Source organism: Balearica regulorum, chromosome 3 (genome assembly GCF_011004875.1).
Source record: "Balearica regulorum gibbericeps isolate bBalReg1 chromosome 3, bBalReg1.pri, whole genome shotgun sequence".
NCBI lineage: Eukaryota > Metazoa > Chordata > Aves > Gruiformes > Gruidae > Balearica > Balearica regulorum.
In genome coordinates this window covers 96,585,128-96,611,603 of record NC_046186.1, presented here as the reverse complement: position 1 = coordinate 96,611,603, position 26,476 = coordinate 96,585,128, and the positions used below count along the sequence as shown (strand labels likewise).

Sequence of the window (26,476 nt, the reverse complement as noted above, 5' to 3'; positions counted from 1 at the left end):
CTATGCAGCTATGGTGTGAAACATTTAAAACTTGTGTTCTTCATCTGATCCTAGTCCACATTCTGTTAAATGAAGAACAGGAAAAACAGAGGAAAGAAGGAGGCGTCTATGTGTTTTACTGCTGAATGGTAGCAAGGGATTAACTTTGGAACACTTTGTTTCCTCACATTGTGCTTTGAGACATGGGTTTTATTCTTTAGAAACTGTGTATTTTTACACTCCTCCAAACAGCATGTAAGGAAGGCTTAATAAGAAGACATTCTCTTGTATTAAGTAACAATGTTTTCTTATATTCTGAAGAAACAGTTTTCCTGTTATTTCCAACAAAACACTAAGGAGGATAATTCAACAGCTCAGTATTACAAGGCAGCACGTTGCTTATCCCATGAAATCCCACAGATCTTATTAGTCCTGTTTCTGTGAATTGACAGGAATTGCTATTTAAAATTCTTTCCTGTCTGGTGAGGAAAACAATTCTGCACTGAAATTAGGTCTCTGCTTCTTTGCAAGCAATGGAGAGAGGTTGTGTCTACAGTGTGTGTTCCCTGTGTACCCTGATGACAGAGATCTCTGGGTACAGATACAGAACTCTCTTTTTAAGCTGTGACACTTATTTCACAAAGCAAAATTTTGGGAGCCTGATGATCCTTGATTTGGGCCCCAAGTTGCTAGGCTATCTCAGCAACCTTTTGTCCTGTTGTCATTTAAGTCAGTGGGAACTCTGATCTTAAAAGCCTTCTCTTTACATAAAAGGACGTTCCTGCCTTCATAAAGGAAAATAAAAAGGCAACGATTACATCATTGCTGATGCTGTTGACAAACAGGGAGTAAATGTCAGCTTGCGCTTCAGAAACAGAAGGTGAAAAAATCAATATTGCAGGGGATGAAATTTATAGAATTAAATGTCCACTTCAGAAGTTTGAGATTATTTTGTCATATTTGTATATGATAATTTTTTTGTTTGTTTTAAATATTCATTCTTAAAATTTGTTCTCCCTCATCATCCATTTCCAAGTTTTATGAAGTTTGTGAAGCGCAATACTAAACTGTACTATCTAGTCATGATATTTTCATGTTCTGGGCTTCATAAAAATGTCGTGTTCAGACGTTTTCCCTACATCCAGCTTAAAACAAAGATAAAACATGGCAGATACTAGGATCAGATTTTACTTCTTTGATACCTGGATTACATGGCACAAAAAGCATATCCTGTAGTTTCCGTGTTCTGTTTCTGCAAAATGTGTGGCTGGTGGTTCCTGGCCTGCTTTCTCCAGTCCTGGAGGTGAAATAAAGCAGAGGATTGTAGGAATGCGTTTTGTGGTTTTCCAAGAGACCTCACCAAAGCACAGTAATCCTTTCAAAACCTTTGTTTCTCCTGCCCATAGAAAATATGGCCTGTAGTTTAGATATGACTTGTCCACTTGCAAAAGAACTTGCGGAGCAGTTGAACACAAGACCAAAGAGAAGGGTCATCTTTGGAGCGGTGTGTATATCAGAAACCACAGAGAGAATTGCCTCGCTGATCTATGTTATATCTTTAAAATGATAGCAATGGTATTCTCCTGTGGATGGCTGATCTAGCTATCTAAAGCCATCTCAAGGGCTTCAGTAGCTACTTATCTAATAACTGGAGTACTAAAGCAAGGGTATCCATTATAGTGATTTTTCTTTTAAAGTTTTTTTTCTACAGCTGTATAGTATAATGTGGTACCTAGGTTAAAAAGGTACTGAACAATTACCACATTTTGTTTCATTGTATACTTTTTTTTTAATTTAAAAAATGTTATAATAATGGTTGAATATGAAGTTATAGCAAATCTTGGGATAATTCTGTTATGAGAGTGTGTGTGTGTATAAGAACATCATTCATTGCTACTTGAATTGCAAGGATTCTGTGTCCACATGCATTAGGAAATAAGTAGAACAATTGCTAATAAAAGAATGAAGAAATAACAGAGCAAAATCAGGAAAAGTATTATCGGCTGCCGTCATTTCATGTCAATGCTTTGCACTGGTTGTATAGCTTTTTGCTGAAAGGAACAGTAAGAGTTTAAAAGTGAGAAGTTTAGAAATTACCACACCAGAGGAGACGAGTTAATTCCAGTTGCTGCCACTAACAGTGTACTAAACATGAAAGGTGCAAGTCACGTCGTGGAGTTTCTCAAAGGAAGCTTTCTGCTGGTGCTGGTCACTCCATGTATTTCCTGAAACGTATGGACAGAATGCTTATAATTTACATAGCTGCAGGTACTGTTCTTAGTCATATTAGAATAAAATCCTAGAAATGGATAAGGAAGTTAGGGCTTTTCATGTGTCAACTTGAATAGAGTGTATAATTATGCAACATATGTACCCAAAGAAAATAAAAAACAGTAAGCATAATATGTAGCCCTTGTCCCCCAAATTAATAGTTAAGATAGAGCGATTAAGATAAAATAAAAGGTATCCTGACCATCTCTTTGGAAGCGTCTCTGGAGGGTTTAATATTTTCTTTCTTTCCTTTAGTATTTTTGGCCAAAGCTGGAACTAGTAATGCTGAAAGAGAATCTGTTCCTGTAGCGTTCACAGCCAGATGAAATTAGGAGGTCTCAGCAATCAGTTGAAAGAGCTTCCTGCAGGAAACTTACACTTCGGAGTCTCTGAATCTTCCAGTTTGGCTAGAACCTCTGAAATTTGGAGGGGGATCCTTGCTGCTTTTACAGACCTTCTGAAAGGGGACTGTCTCGAAAAACTAGACTTTAGGAATTGTAATGCATATTGAACTGCAAATGGTTTCCAACCATTGCCATTCATGTTTTAACTTTTTCCTGCTCTCCCTCCCCCACCCTATAGTTCATGACAAAAAACCCGAATAAGCGACTTGGCTGTGTGGCGTCACAAAATGGGGAAGACGCGATTAAGCAGCATCCGTTTTTCAAGGAAATTGACTGGGTTCTTCTAGAACAAAGGAAAATCAAGCCACCCTTCAAACCTCGGATTGTAAGTAGCAGTTTGCATAACATTCAGAGAAAACTTGGTTTGACAATTCTAGTTGATGTCTTTTCTGAGACATGAGATTACTTGATGAAACATTTGAGGGTTGAAATAGTAACATAAAAACCGCACTGAAAATATTGCCTTGTCATTGTTTCTGTGAAGGTAAGTGTCAGGAATAGATTTAATGCACAGGAAGATGTTCATGTTCAGTCACATAAACCATGAGAGGGTTCGAGGCCCTGTTTTAATTATTTTCCGGTGTTCCTAAAGATACCTTGATCAGAAGTGATTATTTCAGTTGGGTATGTACTGTCTGTACTTTCTGTGTGAACTCTGCATTGCTGATGGCCACTGCATTTTGTAGTGAATGAGGAAAGAATTTCTGATTCATAATATTTTAACTGAAGATACTTGAAAAAAACGCTTCCTGGGGGAAAGAAATATACATCATGATTAGTTAAACTGATGTACTTACATTTTCCTAGGTAATAATCAAGTATTTCTATTTTAAAGGAACAAAAATATATAAATAGCAGCCCCACATGCAGAAACTACAAAAGCCAAGCAAAAATACTTTACTTATTCTTGTCTTTCTCTGGACAAAATTACTTACAGTTCACCAAATGTCAGCTTTTCAGCTGAGAATGTGTTCAGATAACTTTGTGCTTGAACAAGAGACAACTTGTACAAGAGACTAACTTTATGATAAATCCTTTGAGATTGACTTGCATCTTTTGACTTTGCACATTCCTAATTACAGTGTTTGATTTGCCTGTAAATATGATCAAGGTACTTGTTTGTTTCTTTCTTTAGACAGTTCACAAAGGTATTTTAAAAAACAAAACAAAACTTTGAGCTCAATACTGAATCCTAACTTAAATTTACAGGTGAAAAAGTCCCCTCTGACATTGGAGAATTGCTGTCTGTCACATTTAATGCATTTACTTTTAGTCCAGTGAGATGCATTTCCCCAAGTTCTTTGTGTAGGCGGTGAAAGTGGGGCTGCCCGTCCAGACCAGGAGCGTGAGGTAGCTCCTCTGAGCCCACTCTTGGAGAAGTCTCTCTCTCTAGCTATGCAGAAAGCACCCAAAGGGATTGACAACTGTAGGTGAAAATTAGCCCTTGTGAATGTCTTTCTAGGAGTAATAGTAAGATAGTGTCGTCATATGGAGAAGTTTTTCTTAATATATTTCTTGGAGAATGGAAACCTTGTAATGCAGTAGCATTACATCAGCAGAGTGATGCCTGAGCCAGCCGCTCTCCTGGAAAGGCTCCAGCCAGCTGGGCACGCTGGCTCGCTTACCCTGTTGCCCAGTTCTGCTCTGGAGGTGTGGCCAGGTTGACCTAGTGCCTGAGCTGAGTTACAAATCTCTGCACTACTGCAGGAAGTGTAAACCCCAAATTAACCCCATTAATATCTGTCTGAAACCTATTTAACACTGTAACTAACTGCTTTCCAGTCAGGATCCACAGCCCTCAGATAGTTGCAGACAGCCTTAGTTGGTGTTTAGCAGAGTTGCATTTGTGTAGCTCTCTTCCTGTTTTCACAAGAATTTGGCCTTTCATCTCACAGTAATTTTTTTGTTGCTTTGCTCAGTTCATCAGCATTTTGGTAATACAGTTATCAAATCAGGATGCACAATTCCAAAATAATTTTCGCTTTATGCCTTGCCTCTAGTAAGTCCCGGATTCCTCACATCTAGTCTGTTTATTGACTGTTTTCCTTTCATGATCGAGATGCACGATCCCTTTGACAATAGGTATTTTTACAAGGCCTTTATTATTTTTGTAAGTATTCCTGCTGCGGCAGTCCTTCTTAAAAGTCAGGAGGCATCTAGTATGTCAGATATTTTTATTCATTGCCGATGTAAATACCTTCTACCTTCTCAGTGCAGCTTCTTTCTCTTTCTGGTAATTATTTCACTACTGTTATATTGTAAAGCCATTCCTATTTTATTAATTCCTGTTGTTTTGCTCCTTTTCTCCTTTTCTGCTTCCTTTAATGGTATTTTAGTTGGATATTTCAGTTTTAGTAGTGATTTCATACTATTTCAGAGTAGTCTGTTGTATAATTTTCAAGACAGCTGCCTGCTCTTTAATGATTGTTAGGATGACTTTATACATCTTTGTTTACACTTTTTCTCATTTTTCTTCAGGCTGCTTCTCTAATGTCAGATTTTTGTATTACTTTTTTCCATATTGTATATGCCAACTTTCTTTATTCTACCAGATTTGATTTCTGCAGTCTAGTAGTTCTGTATGCTTGGTTTTTTCTGAACTTTTTTTTTTTTTTTTTAATAGTAGTGGCTTCCGATAATATGTAGTCTATGTTACCGGCATCCCTGTTATTTTAATGTTCTCAGTCTGCTCTCTCTAAGATATCTTCCCCAGTGACCTGGTCCTATCAACTTTTACTGATAACTTTTCTACACTTAGAAAGGGTATACCTTATATATTTACACTATGTTTGTGATCCATCAGCTCTTTTGTACCCGCTGTATAAATTTTGCAATTGTTTGGATTTTGTTGTTTTGTAGAGATCTTTGAGCAAGATCATACTGAAATTTTTCCTTGTCCTCTTAAAATTGGATGATGTATTGGTTGGAATGCAAAGTGTGATATGTATCTAGGCTGGAGAGAAAGATCACACAAATAAAATACAATTATTAATTATGTAACTTCAGAAATGGTAAAGGAATCTAGGGCAGTAAATTTCAAATGCTGGAAAGGTGGGGGTTTTGCCAAGCTAGAAGAGATTGCACTCACTTTGAAAAATACAGGAAAGAGGGAAGAACGTGAACACTAATGAAATAAAGTCTACTTTAAAATCTAGATAGAGAGTTCCTCTCTAAATTCAGTTGTGGGTGCAGCATTGAGATTCATTTATTCAGATTAACAAGCTGTGGAATAATTATGGAAAAAACATAACTAATGCCTTGTTTGGAATGTTTTCTGGGTTTTAACATCTTTCGGTATTGATAAAGGGCTGTTGATTATTTAAAACTAACTTGCAATATTAAAAAGGTTTTAAAAAAATACATTTTTATTCTTATGTTCAGGAGAGCCTAGAGCTGTGAAAGTAGCTATGAGAGGCCAGATTATTAGTCAGAAAATAGACATTCTTGCATGTGATATGTGAGTGTACATACGTGTAGGGAAAGACGCATACAATGCATATATAATCATTTGTGCATTCAAATTGAGTTTTGCATGCACATACAAAATTTTGCTAATGCAAGAATGCATATATTTACACAGGTACTCACCTATTTTCTGACCAACCTTAAGATGACTAAGGGGGGAAATTTTATAATTACTATATCATATACACTTTAAAAAACCCAAACCATAAGATCTATTCAAAAGAGCTCTGGGCAATATAAAACGCTGACACTAAGCAAGTAAAGTCATTAGGGAAAATGGTCAAACACTGAGGTCCCATCAGACAATGGAATAGTCTGCCAAGGGAGGTCACGGAGGTGCTAGCATGGAAACAAACCTTGCTTCAGTTCTGCCTCACTACTCTGCTGATCCCGAAAATGTGCGAGTTCCTTGGTTAGCTTTTCTGTTACCTTTTATCCTTTCTCTGCCATAATACATTTTCTGAGGAGCTATATTACATGGTACTGTCAGTCCTGTGCTTCTCCATTGTTCATGTATGTCTCCAGCTCTGCCAGCCTTAAGTCTGAATTTTTCAACTGGACTTGGAAGAAACACTGCACGGCTATTTATTAGCCAGAATTTTGAGGGGGTTTTTTAATCTCATTCGCGCTGTGGATGGATGCAAATATATTCCTTATTATACCAGAAATACACCATTGATGTCCTTCTGTTTGTACATTATTTGATTATTCTAATGATATTTTGGAAGCTGAAATTTCTTTCCTAACTGTTTTCAGCCTTGGAATGAAAATTACTGCAGTCCAAAGGGTCCTTGAAAAACTGACTATGTTTTCTGAAGGCTTGTAAGAGTGCCCTGGGCAGAGCTCTCATACAAACGACTGAGGTTTACATTACTGAACAGTGACAGGAGTGCCTCACCAGCTTGTGCTAGGTAGAGACAATGGAGACAGATTTGGTGGCCCTGAAACCTGCTGTGAAGGATCTTTGGCTGCTCCTCCAGCTTAATAACTTGGAACAGAGAATATGAAGGGGTGAAAATGTCCTGTGGCCCAGTCCTATGATGCATATTATCTACCAGCCCTTCTTTTCATAAATCCTCTATTATGAGGTTTTTCAGTGGCAAAATTAATTTTTCTTGTATATATACACTATGGTTTACTATACTGAGGGTTTGTCCCGTGTAAAGCTATTATAAATGTTAAGCTACTATATAAAAAGTAATAGCTCTTGGGCATGTACATTAGAAATCAAGCAAACTTTTGAACAGCTATGAAGAGGATATTTGTTGCATCTAAGCTCCAGTGACCTTAACAGTGTCTCTTGACGATTATTTCCTCTGTTCTTAAAACGTAATTCTTACAGTTTCAAAGACTCTCTTGAAATTTGCTGAATAATAATATTCTTCCCTGCTGCTTTTAATGCAGACTTGAATATGTAATTGCATATGCAAGAAATAAGTACAATTTTAGTGCAGGCATATATCTTTTCTCCAGGGCAACTCCCTTTGAGGCATTTTATTCCTGTGTTGAGATATCTTGTCTCATGTATTCTTCCTGGAATTTTATTCCATTTGGAAAATGAAATTTCCCTAATCCGTAAGACTAGGCTGTGGTTTGCAACATCTTTTGTTGTCCAAGAACCACAAAGGCCTTGATAGTATTCAGTGATTCTCTGCTCTCCGTCTTTTTTTGTTTCCATGGTTATGCTCCTGGCTTGGTTGAATTGGTTATTTCCATTTACAAAATACATTTACTATATTACAAATGAAAACAATGGTGCAGTAGATTAATTTCTTATCAAAGTCATTGATACGATGGTAAGTGTGGTAGATCTTGCTTAGTGATGTGATGGGATGATTCTGTCTGTCCCATACCAAATAATAACATATGCATTAAAACCAGTGATTGAAACAGATTGCTGCTTCACCTTTAATGTGTATTGATGAAATATATATTGTCCCAAGTTGTTATTTACTGGCAGAGCTTATATTTGAAACAGTGAAGCAAAGGTATATTTCCTCATATTTTGCTTTTTCCTCAATCTTCTCCATATCTTATTAGATTCCCTGCAAGAAATTCTTTGTGCCATTTCTGAGAGCACAGCTGGCCGGCTGCAGGCTTTCCAGACTGAACTTCTGGCCTGTTGACACGCCACTGACATCAGCCAGTGAAGCTCAGAGAGGTGCACACAAGTGGCATAGAGATGTATGATATCCCAGTCCCACTTGCCAGGGATGGAGGAACATCACTGTCCAAAATTTGTTGCTTATTTGGCTGAAGTCAGTGGTAGCCTCATGAGCATCAGTTTCATAGAATCATAGAATAGCTTGGGTTGGAAGCAACCTTTAAAGGTCATCTAGTACAACTCTGCTGCAATGTGCTGGGACATCTTCAACTAGATCAGGTTGCTCAGAGCCCTGACCAGCCTGACCTTGAATGTTTCCAAGGATCGGGCATCTACAGCCTCTCTGGGCAACCTGTTGCAGTGTTTCACCACCCTCATTGTAAAAGAGTTCTTCCTTACATCTAGTCTAAATCTTCCCTCTTGTAGTTTAAAAACATTACGCTATGTCCTATCGCTACATGCCCTTGTAAACAGTTCCCCTCCAGCTCTTTTTACTTTTAGGTACTGGAAGGCTGCTGTAAGGTCTCCCTGGAGCCTTCTCTTCTCCAGGCTGAACAGCCCCAACTCTCTCAGCCTTTCCTCATAGGAGAGGTGCTCCAGCCCTCTGAGGGATTCTTTCTTGGGTTTTGTAGAATTAGACTGGCACAGTAAAATCATTCTCATATTTCTTAGGCTGTTGGTCACAGTGGTTCAGTATGCCGCAAGGAGCTGTGAGACGGAGGAAGCTGTTAGGCACCGTGCAGCAAGGACAGTCTCACCACAGGGATATTCCCCTCCTTTCAGGCTGAGTTTTCACTGTCAACCCTTGAAACATGTGCATGCAAACAGACTTGTCATTGTCATCCACCCTGTTGTAAATGTCAGGGATGGGAAAATTTGAGACTTTGACTAAGATGTCCTCAACATGAAAAAGCTGAAGAACTCTGAGCCAGAGGGTAATACAAAGCCTGGTAAAACAGATGTTTGCCATGTGTATTTCTTTTTAGCAATTAAGCCAAAGTTTCATCGCTAATGGCTTTATCGGTGCCTGTGGCAATCCATTCATAGTGTGGCTTTATGGAGATGAAGCTAACAAAATAATCACATTACGATGATTTACTGTGAACATGCAGCTTTCATGGAACAATACATTATTTTAAGTTTCTCTATGCATCCATAATTTCTTGGGTTTCCATTTTAAAAGCTCGCTTTCTTCAAGGGCACTAGAAACAAAATTAATGAGATAGATAGTTCATAGCAGAATTGTACCTTGCAGTATGGAGCAACAGCAGCTGCCACCAGCCCATTTAGTTCATCTAATGTGACTCCCTTCGTTTTGCAGCCTTTTGCATTCCCACTGTTATATCAATAAGAATGTTTTCTGAATATTTGTATGTTCCTTCTTCAGTTCTGACTTCTCAGGGGTAGAAAGTTTGTCTAGCAGCTAAAACCAGAGCCCCAAGAATGGCAAGATATGTAAGTTCTTCTACCAGATTTTCTAGAAATTCACGTTGTGGTCCAGAGTTCATCACCTAACCTTTTCACACCTCAGTTTCCACTCTGTGGTAATCTCAGGATGCTTAATGCAAAGTTCTGTGACAGCAAAGAAATGACTGAGAAGTGTTAAAAACCTAATGCTCAAGATCAGCCTGGCTTTTAAATTGACCGAACACATAGCACTTCCCTTGGAAGAGTGTTCTACGCTATACCAGACCTCAGTGTCAGCAGATTTAATCTTGATCTTTAGTGCCAAATTTCCTACAGTGATTTGCACCTCTCTCTCAGCTCCGGTAACACTAACATAATCATAAACTGTTATCAAAGTCCCTCCCCCCTTAGTTATCACTATCTGAGCCACATTGTCTGTATGCAGTTTCCTTGTGAACCTAAACTCCCTTGTTAAGTCTTGACTTAAGGATGCCAGCAATGTGTCCTCTTTCAGTTTTGCGCTGCAGCAAAGGTTTGAAATAAAATCATTCCCAAATACGAAATTCTAGTCCTAGCCAATGATTGTGGGTTACAACCGGAGTCAGTGAGCACTGGGAATTTTCTTTTACCCCTCCCCTAAATGAGTGAAAAACTGGCAAAATTTTGGCAACCCTTTGTCGATGACTTACGACAAGCCGGATGCCCGCAGTGTCTGGAAACTGGGTAATAAATAGCAAATACAAATCAGCACCTACAGAGTGTGCAACTGGCCTGTTTGCACAGGCAAACAGGCAGAGGCCGCACCTGCCTAATGGGTAGGTGCCACACTGAACGGCTCCCAAAAATGTGTTAAATTAGAGAGGTGCGTGTTTAAATTGCTGCAGCAATCGTCTGCTTACTGTGAAATATGGCTGGAATCCTTAAAGAGGGACCACGTTTCTGGAGAAAACTTTCAAATATATTAGCCTGAAACATAAGTTCTATAATCTCAGATTTGTTTTCATACATGACTGCTAACAGGCAAAGAATTTTTTACTTTTTAACAAGGGATTTTTAACCTGGTGTTGGGAACTCATGATACTGTTTTGCTGGGGTTTTTTGGCACGCCTCTATTTTTTTTGTGACAGTGGATTGTATTGTCATACGTGCAGAATAATAACTTTGCCTTTACGCTGTGGGGAAGAAGCCCTGTAAAATGCAGTATCATTCAGTAGCACCAAAAGGAACATAGGAAATTACAGGCCAAGTAAATTTCTTTTTGTATAAATGTTCTCTCTTTTCAAGTTTGCTTCAGTGTGAATGTCCCTCTTTAAGGTAAGGCCTTCAATGTGGGGAAAATGTCAAGGTAGGTCCATTTTTAGGCCTAATAACCTTGAGGTGTCCCTTCAGTTTCATAATATATTTCCATTCAGTCATCAGTGCATGGCAATGAGCATTTAGCAGATGGGCACGCAAGGGGCTATACTGCATGCTTTTGCATGAGGTGTTACTGCTTAGACAAAACACTGGGGAGTGATCTTGAGACTTCAGACCCTCATGTACCATTGTTAAACATTGCACATTATGTATTCCCCACTTGCTGCAGGCATTTCAGGCATAAGAAGACAGTGGGCTTGCTTCTGAGAGTGACACCGTGGTGATTAATACTGGTGTACAAAAAAAAGGTTTAGAAACAGGGAAGAATCTATATTAATCTAACTCAGAAAAGTTAACTTGTCCTTTAGAAAAGCTAAAGAAAAATGGATGTGGACTTTCAGGACCGGCTTTTTATTACAAACAGCCATAATGGTTGAAGTCCAACACTTTTTTTTGCATGCTGTCTCTGCCACAGGGTATCATGAATTAGAATTAGCTGGTTCCTAAAAGTTACTTTTTTCTGCTACTGGTACAAGTGTTAGCCAGTTCACTGCTGATTGTGGAGCATTGGCTGTTGGCAGACGATGACGTTCAAGATCTCAGTTTAGCTTTCCATAGACAGTTTTGAACAGCAGTACCATAACTGCCTGCAACCAATCGGTCTAGCACGTGGCTGGGCAGAGCAGAGAAGTGTGTAACACTTCTGCCTCTTCCCTCAACAAAGTAAAGGACCTTGGTTTCCAAAGCTTCGACTAGCTCGGCACTTTGTACAACCACGAAATTTTCTCAGGGTGTAACTATATAGCTTTTGAGCCACTTATGCGCAGCTTGTATCACAACTACTTAGAGATATCAAGAGTGAGCGAGCTGGTATTTTTAAGGGATTTCAGTGTTGTTTATTTGGATGAACAATGTTCTGTTTTCCCAGAATTTGCTCATTCAGTTATTCTTATTTTTTGTTTTTTTATTCTCTTCAGCATCAGGGCCTGCAGCCGCTGTTTTTAGCTGTGATTACCACAACACTAGAATTACAGAAGTTTGAAAGCTACTTCCCAGCACTGCAGGTTCTCAAATATTTATAAGTTAAACAATTTTTATTATGCTTCTTTTGACCCTGTACTGGGGATTTGTTTGACTTTGTTGAGTCCTGGTCTTGTAGCACTAAAAGCTTTTCATACTGAATAATTAGGTTCATTTAACCATCTGTTAAATGTACATTGTTAAGTGGTGCCCATTGGGATGGAGTAATAAGCAGTGTTTCTGCTTTCCTTTTGGGCTTCCTCAGAATAAGACAAATTCTATTTCAGTTTTTGGCTGCTTTAATCTCCAGTGGTATTTTCGGAAAGTCATCTAAACCATTAAGTGAAATGATCTTATCATGGTAACTTACAGTACATTCTTAAGCATTCAAGCAGTAGTATTTTATTTTTATATTAATGTAGATAATAAATAATATTGCTGGGTTGGGCCTGTTTCTGATGTCGTTAAAAGCCAGTGGCAAAACATCAGGTGATTTAAGAAGCAGTAGCATCTGACTCTTTATCAGAGACTTGAGAGGAACTTATCAGAAAAAAGGAAAGACTCGTCGAAGGCTGGCAGTCCCTGACTAGTCCCCTTCACAGCTGGAGTCCGGTGAACATAGAGTGTAAGAAGAGCTTTGGCTTTAGGTTTATTTCTCATGCAGAACCTTTCGTATTAGCAGTATACCGTGCGAATGTGAGCGTAAAGTTAACAACAGTGTTTTACTAGGATGTTCATCCAAAATGGGCAGCAAAAATTTGTCAATGTATGTGTTCACGGCTCAGCATACTAGTGCAAAACTTAATTCCTTTGACATATGCACTGATATGCAGATGGTGGACTGAAGGAGCTGATGTGTAGGCACTTATCTTCAGCAGCAGGACAGGGAAGGCGTCTTTAAATGGTAAGGAATCCTAACACTTCATTAACTGCTGCTTTCCTGTTGTTATGCTGCTGTGCTGTTACAAGGGATTTTGTTACTGTGGAGGCACAGACCTTGTACTAGTCCTCTCAACAGCGTGCTCCAGGAGTCATACGCTTAAATTATGCGGGATGAGAGGAACACTCAGTCTACATATTTATGAAAAACCTCAAGTGCAGATCTTATTCCTTGATTTGCATGCCATATTCATGTTTGCAAAGGACCTATAGAACAATGATTCCCTTTGCTTAATTATGGAGTGTGGAAAAGAAGGAGTTGAAGATCACAACTGCCGACTCTCTGAAGGATTGTGTTTATATTTGACAAGAACAAGAAGAAAGAAAAATTGAATTTGTGCCCTCAGGTCTGCAATAACAGCTCGAGTTCCCAGCAAGACTAGGTTCCCGCTGTGCAAAAAGCCGTATAAGTGAGAGACAATCAAGAGATCATAGATAATGATAGACAGATCACAGTCCATATATAGGACAACAAAACTAGGAAGAAAATTAGACGCATAGTGAGGAGAAAATTACTCAAGCTCAAAGCAGATCAGTAGCAGAACCAAGAATGAAACCCATGTCACTACAACTCTGCTATGTCATACTGTGCTCTTTTCATAAAACTGCGTTCCAAAAAAGCAGTTCCAGTGTCTGGAGGATAGGTGAAAAGATGGTATATTGAGATGCAGAAGTAGCAGACATTCATCCATGATTGTGCAATCCCTTTTTTTTTTTTTTTTTTTTGCAATCTGCAATTTGTATGAGTATGTGCATTAGCTTAAAAAAAAAAAAACCACAGCAGCTTCAGCTGCTTTCTAAAAAGTCACATATATCTTTATTATAATCTGTCTTTTCAAAGGCTTAAAAATAATCATTAAACTTCAAAACATTATCTCAATTCAGTAGTCTTAGAATTAAACCATCACTGTGTAGCTTCCTCCATTTGTATAAGGTGAGACCTGCTATACCATTTCTCTGTATGAAAGCCTGTCATATGCATCATCCATGGCAAACTAAAAGCTTTATTCTTAACGAGCTAGAGATTGTCATCAAAGAGCATCAGTTTCCCAAAATGTTTTGAAGAAGGTAGTCTTGCCAAAAACTCTGTAACATTGCTGCTCTGTGGCCTATGCTAGAAACCATTCTAGTGTGTAGCTGAGTCTTGGAATGATGCTGCCTCTGTACATGCTTGCTATTACCCTTCATGCTGTGGTGTTTCTTTGCGTCCAGTGTCACAATGCACATGTCTGTGCCTCCTCCATAGAGGAGGGGCTCAGATTCACAAGATACTGCCATATATTTTTAATTTCACAACATATTCAGGAAGGTTTCCAGACTGTGTTACTTTTCTGAAATTAAGTGGGATAGGTGGCTGTAGGCAGATTAAAACGTTGGAAAGTCAGTATTTATTCAGGATACATGGCAGAGATGGGAGTCTTGAAATATTACGTTAAATCATTCACCTATTCACTAGCATCAGTCTCCTTAATTTTTTCCTTGTCTTTGTGATTGCTTAAAGAATGGAAAGCAAAGTAAATCTATCAATCTTTTACAGAATAAATCTGGTCAAATATCTCAGTGCACTGCTAGACTATGTGTATTTGGGTAATTTTTCAGTGACTTATGGATGTCGCCTGGAAGCCACTGGAATTCTAGGGATGTATGCCCAAGACTTACCAACTCCCCTGCATCGCTTTTTTTCTCCTCTTTGCAAGTCAGCTCCATTTTCTGGGTATAGCCAGTCCTTTGTGTTAAAGTGCTAGTGATCAAGAAGAGAAAAGGGCTTCTACACTTGTATTTGAGGACTCACCAGCAGGTGGTTTAGCATCTCGCAGATGCACCAGCCCTGACTACAGTAACTCTGCTGTAGCAACGGTTAAAATGCAATTTCAGAAGAATAGAACCAAAAATGTACTCATCTTGGACGTGTGCCAGGATGTAAGAGGGGAGGTGACGTTGGTGATCATGACCTTAGAGCAGTTGAGGATATCAATGGAGGCTTGCCAGTATACTGTGAATTCGAGAGGCACACATATAAAATCTGCACTGTGGAGTGGATCATAAAATTTGCAGTAGGAATTGTATTGTGCAGATGAAGGGTATTTTCATATGATTGTTCCATTACTTTCTCTTCTCACATTTCCTCCCCACCCCAAGAAGAAATATGAAATTGTTTCCCATGTAGTTAACCCTCAAAGAAACCTACCATATGGGAAAAATATAGTGCAGAAATCCAGAAGTCGGCACTCTTTCCCTGCAATTTTTTTTCACTCTAAAAATTACACATATTCTACGATAGCATAGCTTATGTGCAGTAGTTATGTCATGATTAAGTCCTAATGGAAGCAAGCCCTGATAAGGTGGACAAGATGGATCTTGAGGGTAAAGGACTAACCACAGGTGGGAAACTATAGTGCTGAGCTCCCCTGCAGTTCCCGTGAAATCTATCTCCAGCGAAGTTTTACACAGAGATAACCGTTGTGCTTTAGCAATCAGGCTATGAACAAAGCAGGTTTGGTATATATAGCTTTAGTGCTGTGTACTCCTTCATGCTAAAGCCATACCCAAGTATGGCCATGGGGGACAAGTTTTACAGCGACTTATTCTGGGTGAGGTTCATTGCCCAGACTGCAAACACAGGGTGGTTGTCAGTGAACCTGCAGAGCTTTTTTTTTGCCTTGCTTGATTTTGTTTGCCTTGCTATTTGTTTTGTTGCGTGAGTTTGGGGTGTAGGATAGGAGAAAGGCTGTGCAAAAGTGAAATACTAAGGCTGACATCCTGGCCACGTAGTCATTAAATGTTTGTACCCCCTAATTGTTTAGATTATTCCTCCTTCCTACTTGGCCCATTTCACATTCCTAGGAAAGATATGTATTGTTTCAGGATAAAGGTGTTTTCAGTTCATTGGATCACAAATGGTCTCTTTTAAAATTCACAGTTTTGTGAATTAGCTTTTTGTTTATGAAATATCTGTGTACTTCCATAACAAATTAAATTGTAGACTGCATAGGTTGGTATGCTTTTCAAATACTGTTTCGCTATTTATTAACATCCTTATGGGGGAGGGGGGGGTCCCACTTCTTTATCTTAATTTGGTGTGCTTTACATCTAATGAAAGCATGATCTAGGAGCACAAAATCACACCCTCTGCTTGGAAGTGGTTACTTGGATTCAAACCCCTTTTTATCATCATAACCTTCAATTGAATATACTGAAGAGTTGTAACTCTTCCATGTGTGAACAGAGCAATTAACACACTGAAAAAAATGTAGTAACTTGTACAGTTATTCTGAGAATGTATATTTCATATCTTCTGAAATAAGACATTCTAGAAAATACTTCTAATACTGATACAGGTTCTCAGGGTGTGCAAATACTGTGAAGAGGCATCAACAGGATAAACAGAAAGACAGGCCTGAAGGGTTGTGCTTCTCAGCCTGTTTCACAGTATTCATACTGGATTTCTGTATATATAGAATGAGTTATATGTGAAAGTGAGTGCTCATTACAGTTGGTCTCAACTTTTTAGAAACTACTACACCTTTATGAAAAGAGATCCAATCATTGGTGCAAAGTGATCTCTGCCTGTGCTGTGGTTTTTCTTATCATAATAAAGAGAGGTGAATGAGAGGACAGTGATATGTGAGGTTAGCCGCATAACCTTGTGCTTCAAACCAGTTTGTTTGATGTCTTGAGTTTCCATTTGTCTTGAACAAATTAATCTGAAAATCTTATCAGTGACAAGGTAAATACAAAATATTTAATCTCTGATCATCCTGATCTAAGACTTTCTTCTTGATGATACTGTGTCAAACGCGGGAATCATTTATTTCTTACTGAAGCCAAATTCTGGATAAAATTCAATGATACCGTGTAACACATATGAGAAGGTGTGACTCTTGCAGCATGTCTCATTCCTGCTGCACTGCCCCTGTAGCTGCACACCGAAAGCTGCAGCAGCTTCTTGCCCAGATTGACTGTGCCTGTCGGTGCGCCAGCCAGGCGTAGCACTGGAAGGGTTCTTTGGTGAAGCTCCCCGAACAAATGACAAACTCCGGGATTTCAGTATGGGCTTGAAAATACGTGAAGAGGCATCAAGCACTGCTATCAGCAGAAAATTGCAGTGGAGTAAGGTTAAAGATGTTTCATTCAATGATATAGAAAGGCCAATCTGCATCTGCATTTCTGTGCTGACATTATCTCAAACTGAAAATCATGGATGAGCTTTGTATATATTGTGTGTCAAAAGGTCCACATAATGAAAAATATCATAGCACAATAATTTTTTCTTCCAACATATTGGTTCATTGTTATAATGATAATTTCTGGCCTCACTTGTATTGGCTGTCTGTTCTGGATTAGCGCCTCATTCTACTAAACTAAACAGAAATCTATTAATTGATTTAAAGAGTATTCCTACAGTTGTTTTAAACAGCATATTGTGAATTTGTAGGAAAATCAGACTAAAATAGAAAACCTAGGCTTTTGTGGCAGTGTTGTTTTCTAGCCACCACCTCCATCTTTCTTTCACCTCCTCTGAGTAGACTTTGAACCTGCTGGACAATTCCAGCCCAATCTAGTGGAGCCATGAAGCTGGCAAAGGACTTGAAGGAGTTTTGGTGATTTTCTGCAAATTAAATGAAAATAAATAATGGAGTAGAGACAGATACCTTTTAATGCCTCCAGGCTGGAGAATCAATTTAATCTTTGTTAGGTGGAAGAGAGTCCACTGAGCCTATTGGCCTCATGACACAGCTGATGAGGTGCCCAAGCTTTGCGGAGTTCCCTGGTTTGGAACACCATCTGTCAGGTGCCTTCTTGCAAGGGTTTCTGTGGCTTTTCAATACCAAAGGTTCCTGTCATTCACATTTGCTTTATGTGATTAATGAAAGGAATGGCAAGTTCTAACTTCCTTAATGTATTTTCAGTGATAAGAACATCAACTTAGATATATATTATTTTTTTTTCACTGTTGCAATTCATACAGTGTCATTTAGAAATCATTAACAGACAAGGTTGGTAATCCTTGACACTGGAAGGCTTGTTAAGCATGTTTTGGAGGGTTTTTTTAAGCTTGAGTCTGTGACTGCAGGTAAAAAATTAATTTTTCATTGAAATGGTAGTGAAAATGAAACCAGTTCAAAAAACACTGTTTAATGTGTACTTATTAATAGCATGTGAAGTTCTTTCTAATATTTTAGTAATTATGCAAAGAGATTTAAGAAGAAAAGCACTTTGACTCATAAAACAATATCCCTTTGTCCAAAGTTCTACAGACCAACTGGGAAAACTGATTAAATGATGTTTTATGAAGAGATAGTCTTTTAAAATTTCCAGTATCTTTAGCTCTTTGAACAGAAGTGCTAATCTTTGAATAGAACAAAACATGACTTTGACTTAAAACTGTCATCCTTGATGGGTTGTAGATCATGTTAATATTTATTAATTCAAGGGGTTCTATTTCTGTAACTTAAGTATTACATCTAATCAGATCGTATCACCAACATGAAGCAGGTCCACCACATCCCCCTGGATAAGCAGGTCACACTAGGTCTATGTTCAGACAGGAAACCTAGGAAGCATTCACACTGCTGGGGAAAAAAAAAAAATCAACTAGCCAGCACATGTCCTGCACAAAAAGTAGCGAGTCACTATTCCTTCCCACTAGCAGGGATACTGTGCTGGTGGAGAAGCCATCTTTCAGATGAGACTTAGAACTGGAGTCATTTTTAGTCATTACAAGTGCTGTGGCACTGCTGCTGCTCGTTGTCAGGTGGAGACAGACTGCCCATGTGCTGCCTGTAGTAGAGCAGTTTCAGTGCAGTGTGGAATTTGGAAGCTCTTGGGTAGCTGCTGTGCCCCGGCTCTTGTGTGGCATTGACATGTGCTGAACACAAGGTGTTTGGGTAGTCTGGAGAGAAAAAAAGCTGCGGTTTTGGGGGTTCTTTTTTTCCTAATAACCCTAGTTTCTTCAGTCATCTGAAATGGAAAAGTCTTACCTGGAAAAAAGTTTTCAAAGTTAAAAATAATGTGTCCCAAAGTCTCAGAAGCTGCAGCCTAAATAAACAATCCCACCCATTTAATTACTGCATTTTTAATGATGCATTTGCCAGCCAATCTAAAGATTTATCCTTTTTTCTTCATGATTCTTTAAATGTTCAAAGTTGGGTAATAGCTGCATTCTGTTTCCTTCATATGCTCTCCTTACCTTGCAAATCATCTTTCTTTCCTCAGCTTCTCTGCTAGGAGACAGCCACAGCCCTTCATACCTTCATCCTGAGCCCTCATGCTGCAACTATATATTGGTTCATGCTGTTGGTCTATAGAGCATTCACAGTGCAAGTATATTAAAATAGCAATAGTAGCAGAAATGTGGCCAGACCTGTTTCGTCTTAGCAGATGAGGCCTTGCAAAATAGTCATAGCTTCAGGAAGAAAGTGCCTAAGTTGCTAAGGACGGTTTCTCAAATAAATCTTGCTGTTGAAAAGAAGCACTTGTTATTAACTCTGTCTTTTGTCTTGTATGACTTAATCCACTCGCTTTTGTTCCCTGTGATTTATGTAATCTCACTTCATCAGTTGGTTGGTTAGAGGCTTGCTGGTGTATCCTTGCAATCTTAGATTGCTCCACACTTGTCTTGTTAATAAATTGGGTGATTTACATCTATGCTGCCAAGAAGACATGGAATTGTTTATAAATCTGAGAAAATAAAAACTTCTATTTCCTTCTTTGGTCTTGAAGGCATATGTTAAGACATGCTAGGCTTTGAAATCTGAGCAAATACCTTTGGTTGTTGCTTCAGAAGTGTTTGGGATTTGAAGTTCTGTTGGAAGTACAATTGTATTTAATCAACAGGATCAGGTATGGAAGTGTTGGGACAGTTTTTCAGATGTACTCATCTGCAGTCTTTTTCACCTAACACCTGTTGGGAATTAATTGCCTCTGGTAGACTGAGGAATTTGTCATCTTACTCTTTTAGCTTCAGCAAGGAAATAACACTTTTCACATATACGTTCAGTATGAAAACATGAAAATTATATATATTGTATTTGTTGTCAGCTAGTTCAGAGCTTATTTGCCCTGGATAGGTAGTGGTTAAAGTGTGAGTGTAGTCACCTTTCTCTTGCACATAACTACAGTTCTGACTTTGAATTCTACTTTCTACAAATATTCACTTACCTCCTTCTGCTTTAGTGACTATTCCTGTAGAAAGTTCATTGTATTAGTGTGTGAAAATACTACAGTAGGACACGGGGAACAAGAACAATGTAGATGTAATCACAATGTAATGCATTTAAAAATTTGTATGGAATTTCATTCTTATTTTGCAGTATTTGCCCAAATGACTGGGAAAAAACATAAAGCCCAAAGCCATGTCCCTCATGCTTTATGCAGTTGAGAGCATACAGATAACATACATTTTATGTCCAGTCTTTATATACAAATGTAAACTATATAATTGTTAAGTCCATATTCCTTTTAATGGAATTTTGTAGATAGATGATGTGGATCTTTGGTTGCCTGCACTTAGAAAGTACTTGGTTTACAAGTGACAGTCTCTTGCACTTATATAGACCTTTTTTTCCCTATATCTATAAAGTTCTTACAAACAATGTAGGTGAAGGTTGCTATGACCATTTTAAAATTGTGAGAAAGAAAACTATTTATTTTAGTGCCTCAGTAGAGCTGATGAAGAAAATATATTTTTATATATATTTCATAGGAAAACTTACCTACATTGAAAGAAGGCATATATCCCATTTGGAATACATTAGTGTACTTTATGATGTATCACTTTATGATTTTATCATTTTACTTTGCAAGTCAAATAAATAGCTATTCTGTTTCTGGTATCATCTTAATCTCAGACATGTGCAGGATGGACACAAAGCTAGTTTTCAACGTGTTGGTGCACCTCCATTAAGTATCACTCACATAACTATTATATTTCATGAAACAAAGAGAAAAGAGGAAAAGTGTAAAGGAAAATGTTTGTTCCAATTCCCTGAACCTGTACGTGCCTGAGATATGCTGCTAACATGGAAAACATGAACAGTGCAGGCCTGAAGGGAATGACCATGGGGAATGTTTTCCCCTGTAGCCTTGAGTTCTTTTACATGTAAGTGGTCACAGAGAGTCACTGTTGTGAGTGCCCTGAGGATGACGAGTTGGCCTCCTCAAGGCCATCTCTAATTAATACATCTTATCCCAACCATAGCACGTACAGTTGCACTTTTTTTGGCCCCACTTTGCTGAAAGAGCAAGGTGCTTTAGACTTCAGTGGGGAAATCATGATGTCATTGGAATAAAGAAGAGTTCTGAGGTGGATTTCTCTGGAGCCAGAATTTCACACTTTGCCGCAGTGCTCTGAATAACATTTGGCTGCGTTAGGAAATCTGAGTTGCCAGTGTGGAGCTCAAGGATTTTGGACTGAGAGCTGTTGCGAGGTCTGCATCTGATTCTAAAACTCAGTGTAGCCAGCTATAAAGAAACAGTTAACTTAGAGTTGAAACAGTAGGCTATATTGTAGGGAAATCAATTAAATCAGTTCACTCTGTGCCTCTGAAATGAGATATCATTATGTTCAAAACTAAGAGGAAAGAACTGTACCACCTACTATGCCAAAGCCTTTTTTAAACTAGTCCTAATCTCAGCTTCCTGCTTTATCATCATACTGCTATTCCTTCGCCTGGCAGAGACCCATGAGTCTCTGGGAACTCATTTATAGTGCTGCTTCTGTGGCCTCTCCTGAACTCATTTATAGTACTTGCTCCTGTAGCTTCTCTCATACGTCTGTTATTCTTTGTGTGAAGTAGCTCCTCTTTTATTTCAATCATTCCAGAAAATTCAGCCTTTTGGGGGTGGGGGGATGGAGAGGAGGGATAACACCTTTTATTTTACTGTGCTGTTTTACCATTCACCTTATTTGTATTTTTTTTCTCAGAAAACCAAAAGGGATGTAAATAACTTTGATCAAGACTTTACACGAGAAGAACCAGTATTAACACTAGTGGATGAGACAATTATAAAACAAATCAATCAAGAAGAATTTAAAGGGTTCTCTTATTTTGGAGAAGAGCTACTCCCATAGGCAACGTTAGGCTGACAGATGAATGATGCTGCAGGAAGTGATTCTGAAGAGATCGTCAAATTACTGAGACTCAGTAGATCAAGAACTACTTCTCTTACCCTGAGCCCATATCCCCAATTAAAGTATATATTTATTGTTTTTTCCTTTAATCTTCTGACCTGAAAGCACTCTTAATTTCTGTCTCACAAAGCAATGCAAAATAATTTTGTATCAGAAATTGTAGATGTAACACACTGCCTTATATTTGCAACTTTTCTTTTATTCCTAAGATCTCCCCAGAGGACAAAATTGCATCCTTTTCCGTGGAAAATGAAGCTGTGCTATTAAAAGCGATTTAACAGATCACGTTCTGTAACTGTCATATGTATTTAAGCTAAGAAGGTAGCGAACTGTTTCTTCTGCACTGGTAGTTTTGGTGAGATCTGTACTCAGAGGTGGAACAAATAACTAATACGCTGCCCTTTGGTAAGCAAAGAAGTCTGCCTTCATGGAGGTGTAATCCTCAGTTATGAATTGATTGTGGTGAGGTACAAACCTAAAGCTATCCAGAAAAAGAAGCACATCAGTTAAGGCTTTCAATGAAGTTCCTCGTACAATTTATTGAAAACTCTTAGGAATAAGAAGAGTCACAAAGGTAACTGAAATTTTATTTAAAGCAAGAGGTGGATACTATATGGATAGTTATTAAAGGGCTAAAGAATAAAAAGGCTATAGTACTTTAACACAGCTATATATAGGCATTTTACAGTTTTTCAGGCAATTGGGTGTACTATCCCTGTTAGCAAATTTAATATCCATTTAAATGAACCGTTAATGTGATGGCAAGCTTGCGAATGTTTACAGTTAATTTTAGACAAAAAATTAATTATAAACATTATACATTTGCCTTTTCCATTGTAGCTAAGTTGATAAATAATTTCTTATTTATATTTATTTTCTCAGCAGTGTGTTACTTTTGCACACTTTTACAAAACCATAATACTACTGTGTTTGTTGTTTTTTATGTTTAAAATCTAAAGAGAAATCTGCTTTTAGAAGACACAAAATAAGGCTACACATGCGTTATGTGGAAGTGTGTTAAAAAACTGAAGATCAAACATTCACAAACTGACATTATTGGAAGTTGTAAATTGAATTTTTTTGTGTATGAATTGAAATGGTAACTCATGTGGACAATATTACTAATGTGAAGTTACCTCCTGTAGATACGCTAACAGTGTTATGTACTTATATTTCCAGGAGTACCCTGTGGTTTGGTTTTGGTTTGGGGGGTTTTTTTTGTTAATGTGTACATGTATCGCTGAGGTCATTTTATTATATATTTTACTGGACTGAGTGAGCGGTCTTTGGAATCCATTTTAATTGTTGCACATGGATTTCCAGCTGCACAAAAATATATATACTTGTGATTGGCAAAGTGGCACTAAAGAAGCTTTTTTGCCTTTTGTACAGGTGAGATTTTGTATATAGTGTTTGCTGCAAGGCCTGTGGAATTCATTGAATATAGAGGTATCAACTGCTGCATGTTCAGGCATACTATTAAAATGTTAGTCTATGAAAGAATAATTATAATAATGTCCATGTGCAATACTCTTGTATGTGTATTGGTTCAAGTTACTGTCAGAGAGATGAGGTTTTTGTTATAAAAGATGTAGACATATATTAAGCTATACTAAATCTCTTGTATAGTTCTCTTCAACTCTATTATGACATGATAGAGCTCAGAAAGAGAAAGGAATGTTACAAATCATGGTGGACAAAGTGTGAATCATTGGCTTTAAGAGATAATCTCGGTCTCAAGCAGATGAGTTAGTTTGTGTCAGTTTTGCGTCTGGCTGCTCATAGCCTGTTACTGATGACAACGTTCAGTTCCATTTTGTTTTGTTTTTAAAACTCAGGTGTAATTATTATATATATTCTTATGATGATTTCAAAATATTAAATATTATGATATATCAATTAATGTGTTGTCTGGCCTACAGGTGTAATAATGGATCAAGCCTTTAGTTTAATTTAATTTATCTTCAGTAATCTTTTGTACTGGGAAAAGAGTAGCTTCTGGAGCTGAGTACCAGCACAGAAACATCTTAATGATTGCATCATCTCAATGTTTAAATTTCTTTCTCTTTTAGAAATATATTGTAGAACTGCCCATCGATTTGTGTCTCGCCACTGGCTCTGTTTATTTCTCATCATGGTTAGCTTTTGACATCCAGGCAAGAACTGATCACAATGCTAAAGCGTTCTTTTCCATAGGTGAGTAGACTGGCTAGGAAGACAAGTTATCGGATAGCACACTACTGTTTGTACAAGAGGCCTTTACACAAAACTCTGAGCATTTATTTTGAAGGAATAAAAGCGTCCCATAAAGCTTTTGTAAGCAAGCTCTGTAGTCATATTCCCATTTCTAACGTGAAGATAATTAGCAAGCGTTTGTCTTTCAAGAGGCCTCAGCACCTGCAACATATGGTAGGATGCTAAGAGAAAAGTGAAGGAGATGATAAAAACTTTTGCATGGGCAGATATTTCTTCAATATAAATAGTTAGATCCTCTGCATTGGGTTTACATCAGAAGGTTTGTCTGTTACCTTGAACATTTTTAAATGATAATTCTTAAAAATGGACATTCTGTTACATTTCTGCCTGTTCTGTAAAATCTTTCCTGTTCCTTCTTTGTAAAATGAGTGCAAAATGCCAAAAAGATTATTAATAATAATAATAATTATAAAGAATCCATTGTTTCTTGTTTTTCCTCCCAAATAGACTTTATTAAAAAATGAAAACACATTTTTCTCCAGAGGGTGAAAAATAATTCTCCCCAAAAAAGGCTTACAAATTACCTCTTTTTAAATTATGTGCAGAATAGTTCTGGCTAAATATAAAATGTATTCAGTTGGGGGGGGTAGGGTTTTTTTTTATTGTGAGGATTTATTTGTACAGAATTTTTTTCTTATGGATGTAATTTGAATCTCTTGCCATTCATTAGTGTTATTTCATCGTAAACATTATTACTGTGCCAAATGTACTGTATTCAAAAGGATGTGAATGTGTATTGTTTCGGAACCTAATAAATACAATGATGTTAAATCTTATTTTTTTCCCCAAAGTTTTCCTGAGTATTTCCTAATGAGGAGGAAAGAAAGATGAAGGATGAATGTTTTTCCTGTTACATGTTGTAGAAAATACCGTGAGCTTGTCTTTTAGGAGTGGACATTTTGCAAAGGAAGGATTTGCTAACAAGAGTCTCATCTGCAGAGCACTAAACGCTCCAAAGGAAACACAAGTAACAGTGCGTGAACACTATTTATCTTGGGCAATATAATATTTACCTCAAAAACACCAAGCAGGTGAGTTTACAGACTTTTCTGCTTACCGACTCCATAATAGTCACTGAGTTCTGACTGATCCCAGTATTCTGCTTAGCCACATTGTTAAAAATCACTTCAGTAGGGTGCTTTGTGTACAAACACGTGAGACTGCTTTAGTCTTTAACTGGATTGATTAAAGGGATTAATAGTATGCATAAGTTTAATTAGAGTCATAGACCTTGTTAAATTCTTTGTTTAACTTAATCTGGCAATGTGACGTTGTCTGAAATACTTCAGTATTTCATCCTGTTTCTATTTGCACCTTAAATATTTTCCATTTTCATGGTCTAAAATTCTTAACTTCTGTTTCAGTACGTCAGCTATCAGCATACTCTGTCAGTAATTCCAGTTGACAATCTCCAATTAGTATACTCAGCTGGTAGGTATACTAACTTACCTTTAAAAGAAAAAAAAAAAAAAAAACCATAAATTGAAGAGTGTTTGCTGTTCAAATTGCAGCATTTGCATAAACCTCCATTTTTTTCCTTCATGCTGAGTCTTCTCAAAGTCACTGAACATGTTTGGTGCCTATGAGCATATTCCGAATCTTGTGTGTTGACAGTATTAGCATAAGCTTTGTCACAGATTTCACCAGTTAAGCAACTATGTAACACCTTGATTTTCTGGGTATGTTTTGCAACCTTAAAAACTTACAAAGAACTTAACCGTCATCTGACAAACAATAAGCATCATTGATCTCCAAATACATCAATCCATGTCATGTTTTCTTGTAATGCTGTAACTGACATCTCTTCTGAAGAGTTTTTATCCTTGCTGATGGACTGCAAAATTTGGAAAGACAGCAGTCTTTTGAAGAGGAATGAGTCACAGTCTGATTGACTGTCCATGCAGTAAATGCACTAAAAGTTCAGGGAGAGAGTCTCAGCATGTATCTCTCTGCTTCTGTGGCCTTCTACACAGCGGATGTTAGATCACTTGACAGTCAAAAATGTTTTTAGCCTCCTAGTAGTCTGGTCAGGTACATGAGTAAATCAGTATGATAAGCACTTAAGCAAACTCATCAAAATCAGAATAATTATCCAACAGCGAATTGAAGCATTGAATAGGTTGACATATCCTAACTCAAAGA

General features: G+C 37.8%; 1 protein-coding gene across 1 annotated transcript in view; it reads left to right on the top strand.

Moving 5' to 3' along the window:
• PRKCE (protein kinase C epsilon) overlaps positions 1-25,110 on the top strand; it is a 300,359-nt gene extending 275,249 nt beyond the window's left edge. Inside the window, exons 14-15 of the mRNA XM_075749068.1 lie at positions 2,833-2,979; positions 21,872-25,110. Of these exons, the coding sequence (XP_075605183.1) occupies positions 2,833-2,979; positions 21,872-22,018 (294 nt within the window). The 3' untranslated portion in view covers positions 22,019-25,110. The remainder of the gene's footprint in view (positions 1-2,832; positions 2,980-21,871) is intronic.
• Positions 25,111-26,476: the final 1,366 nt, after the last annotated feature.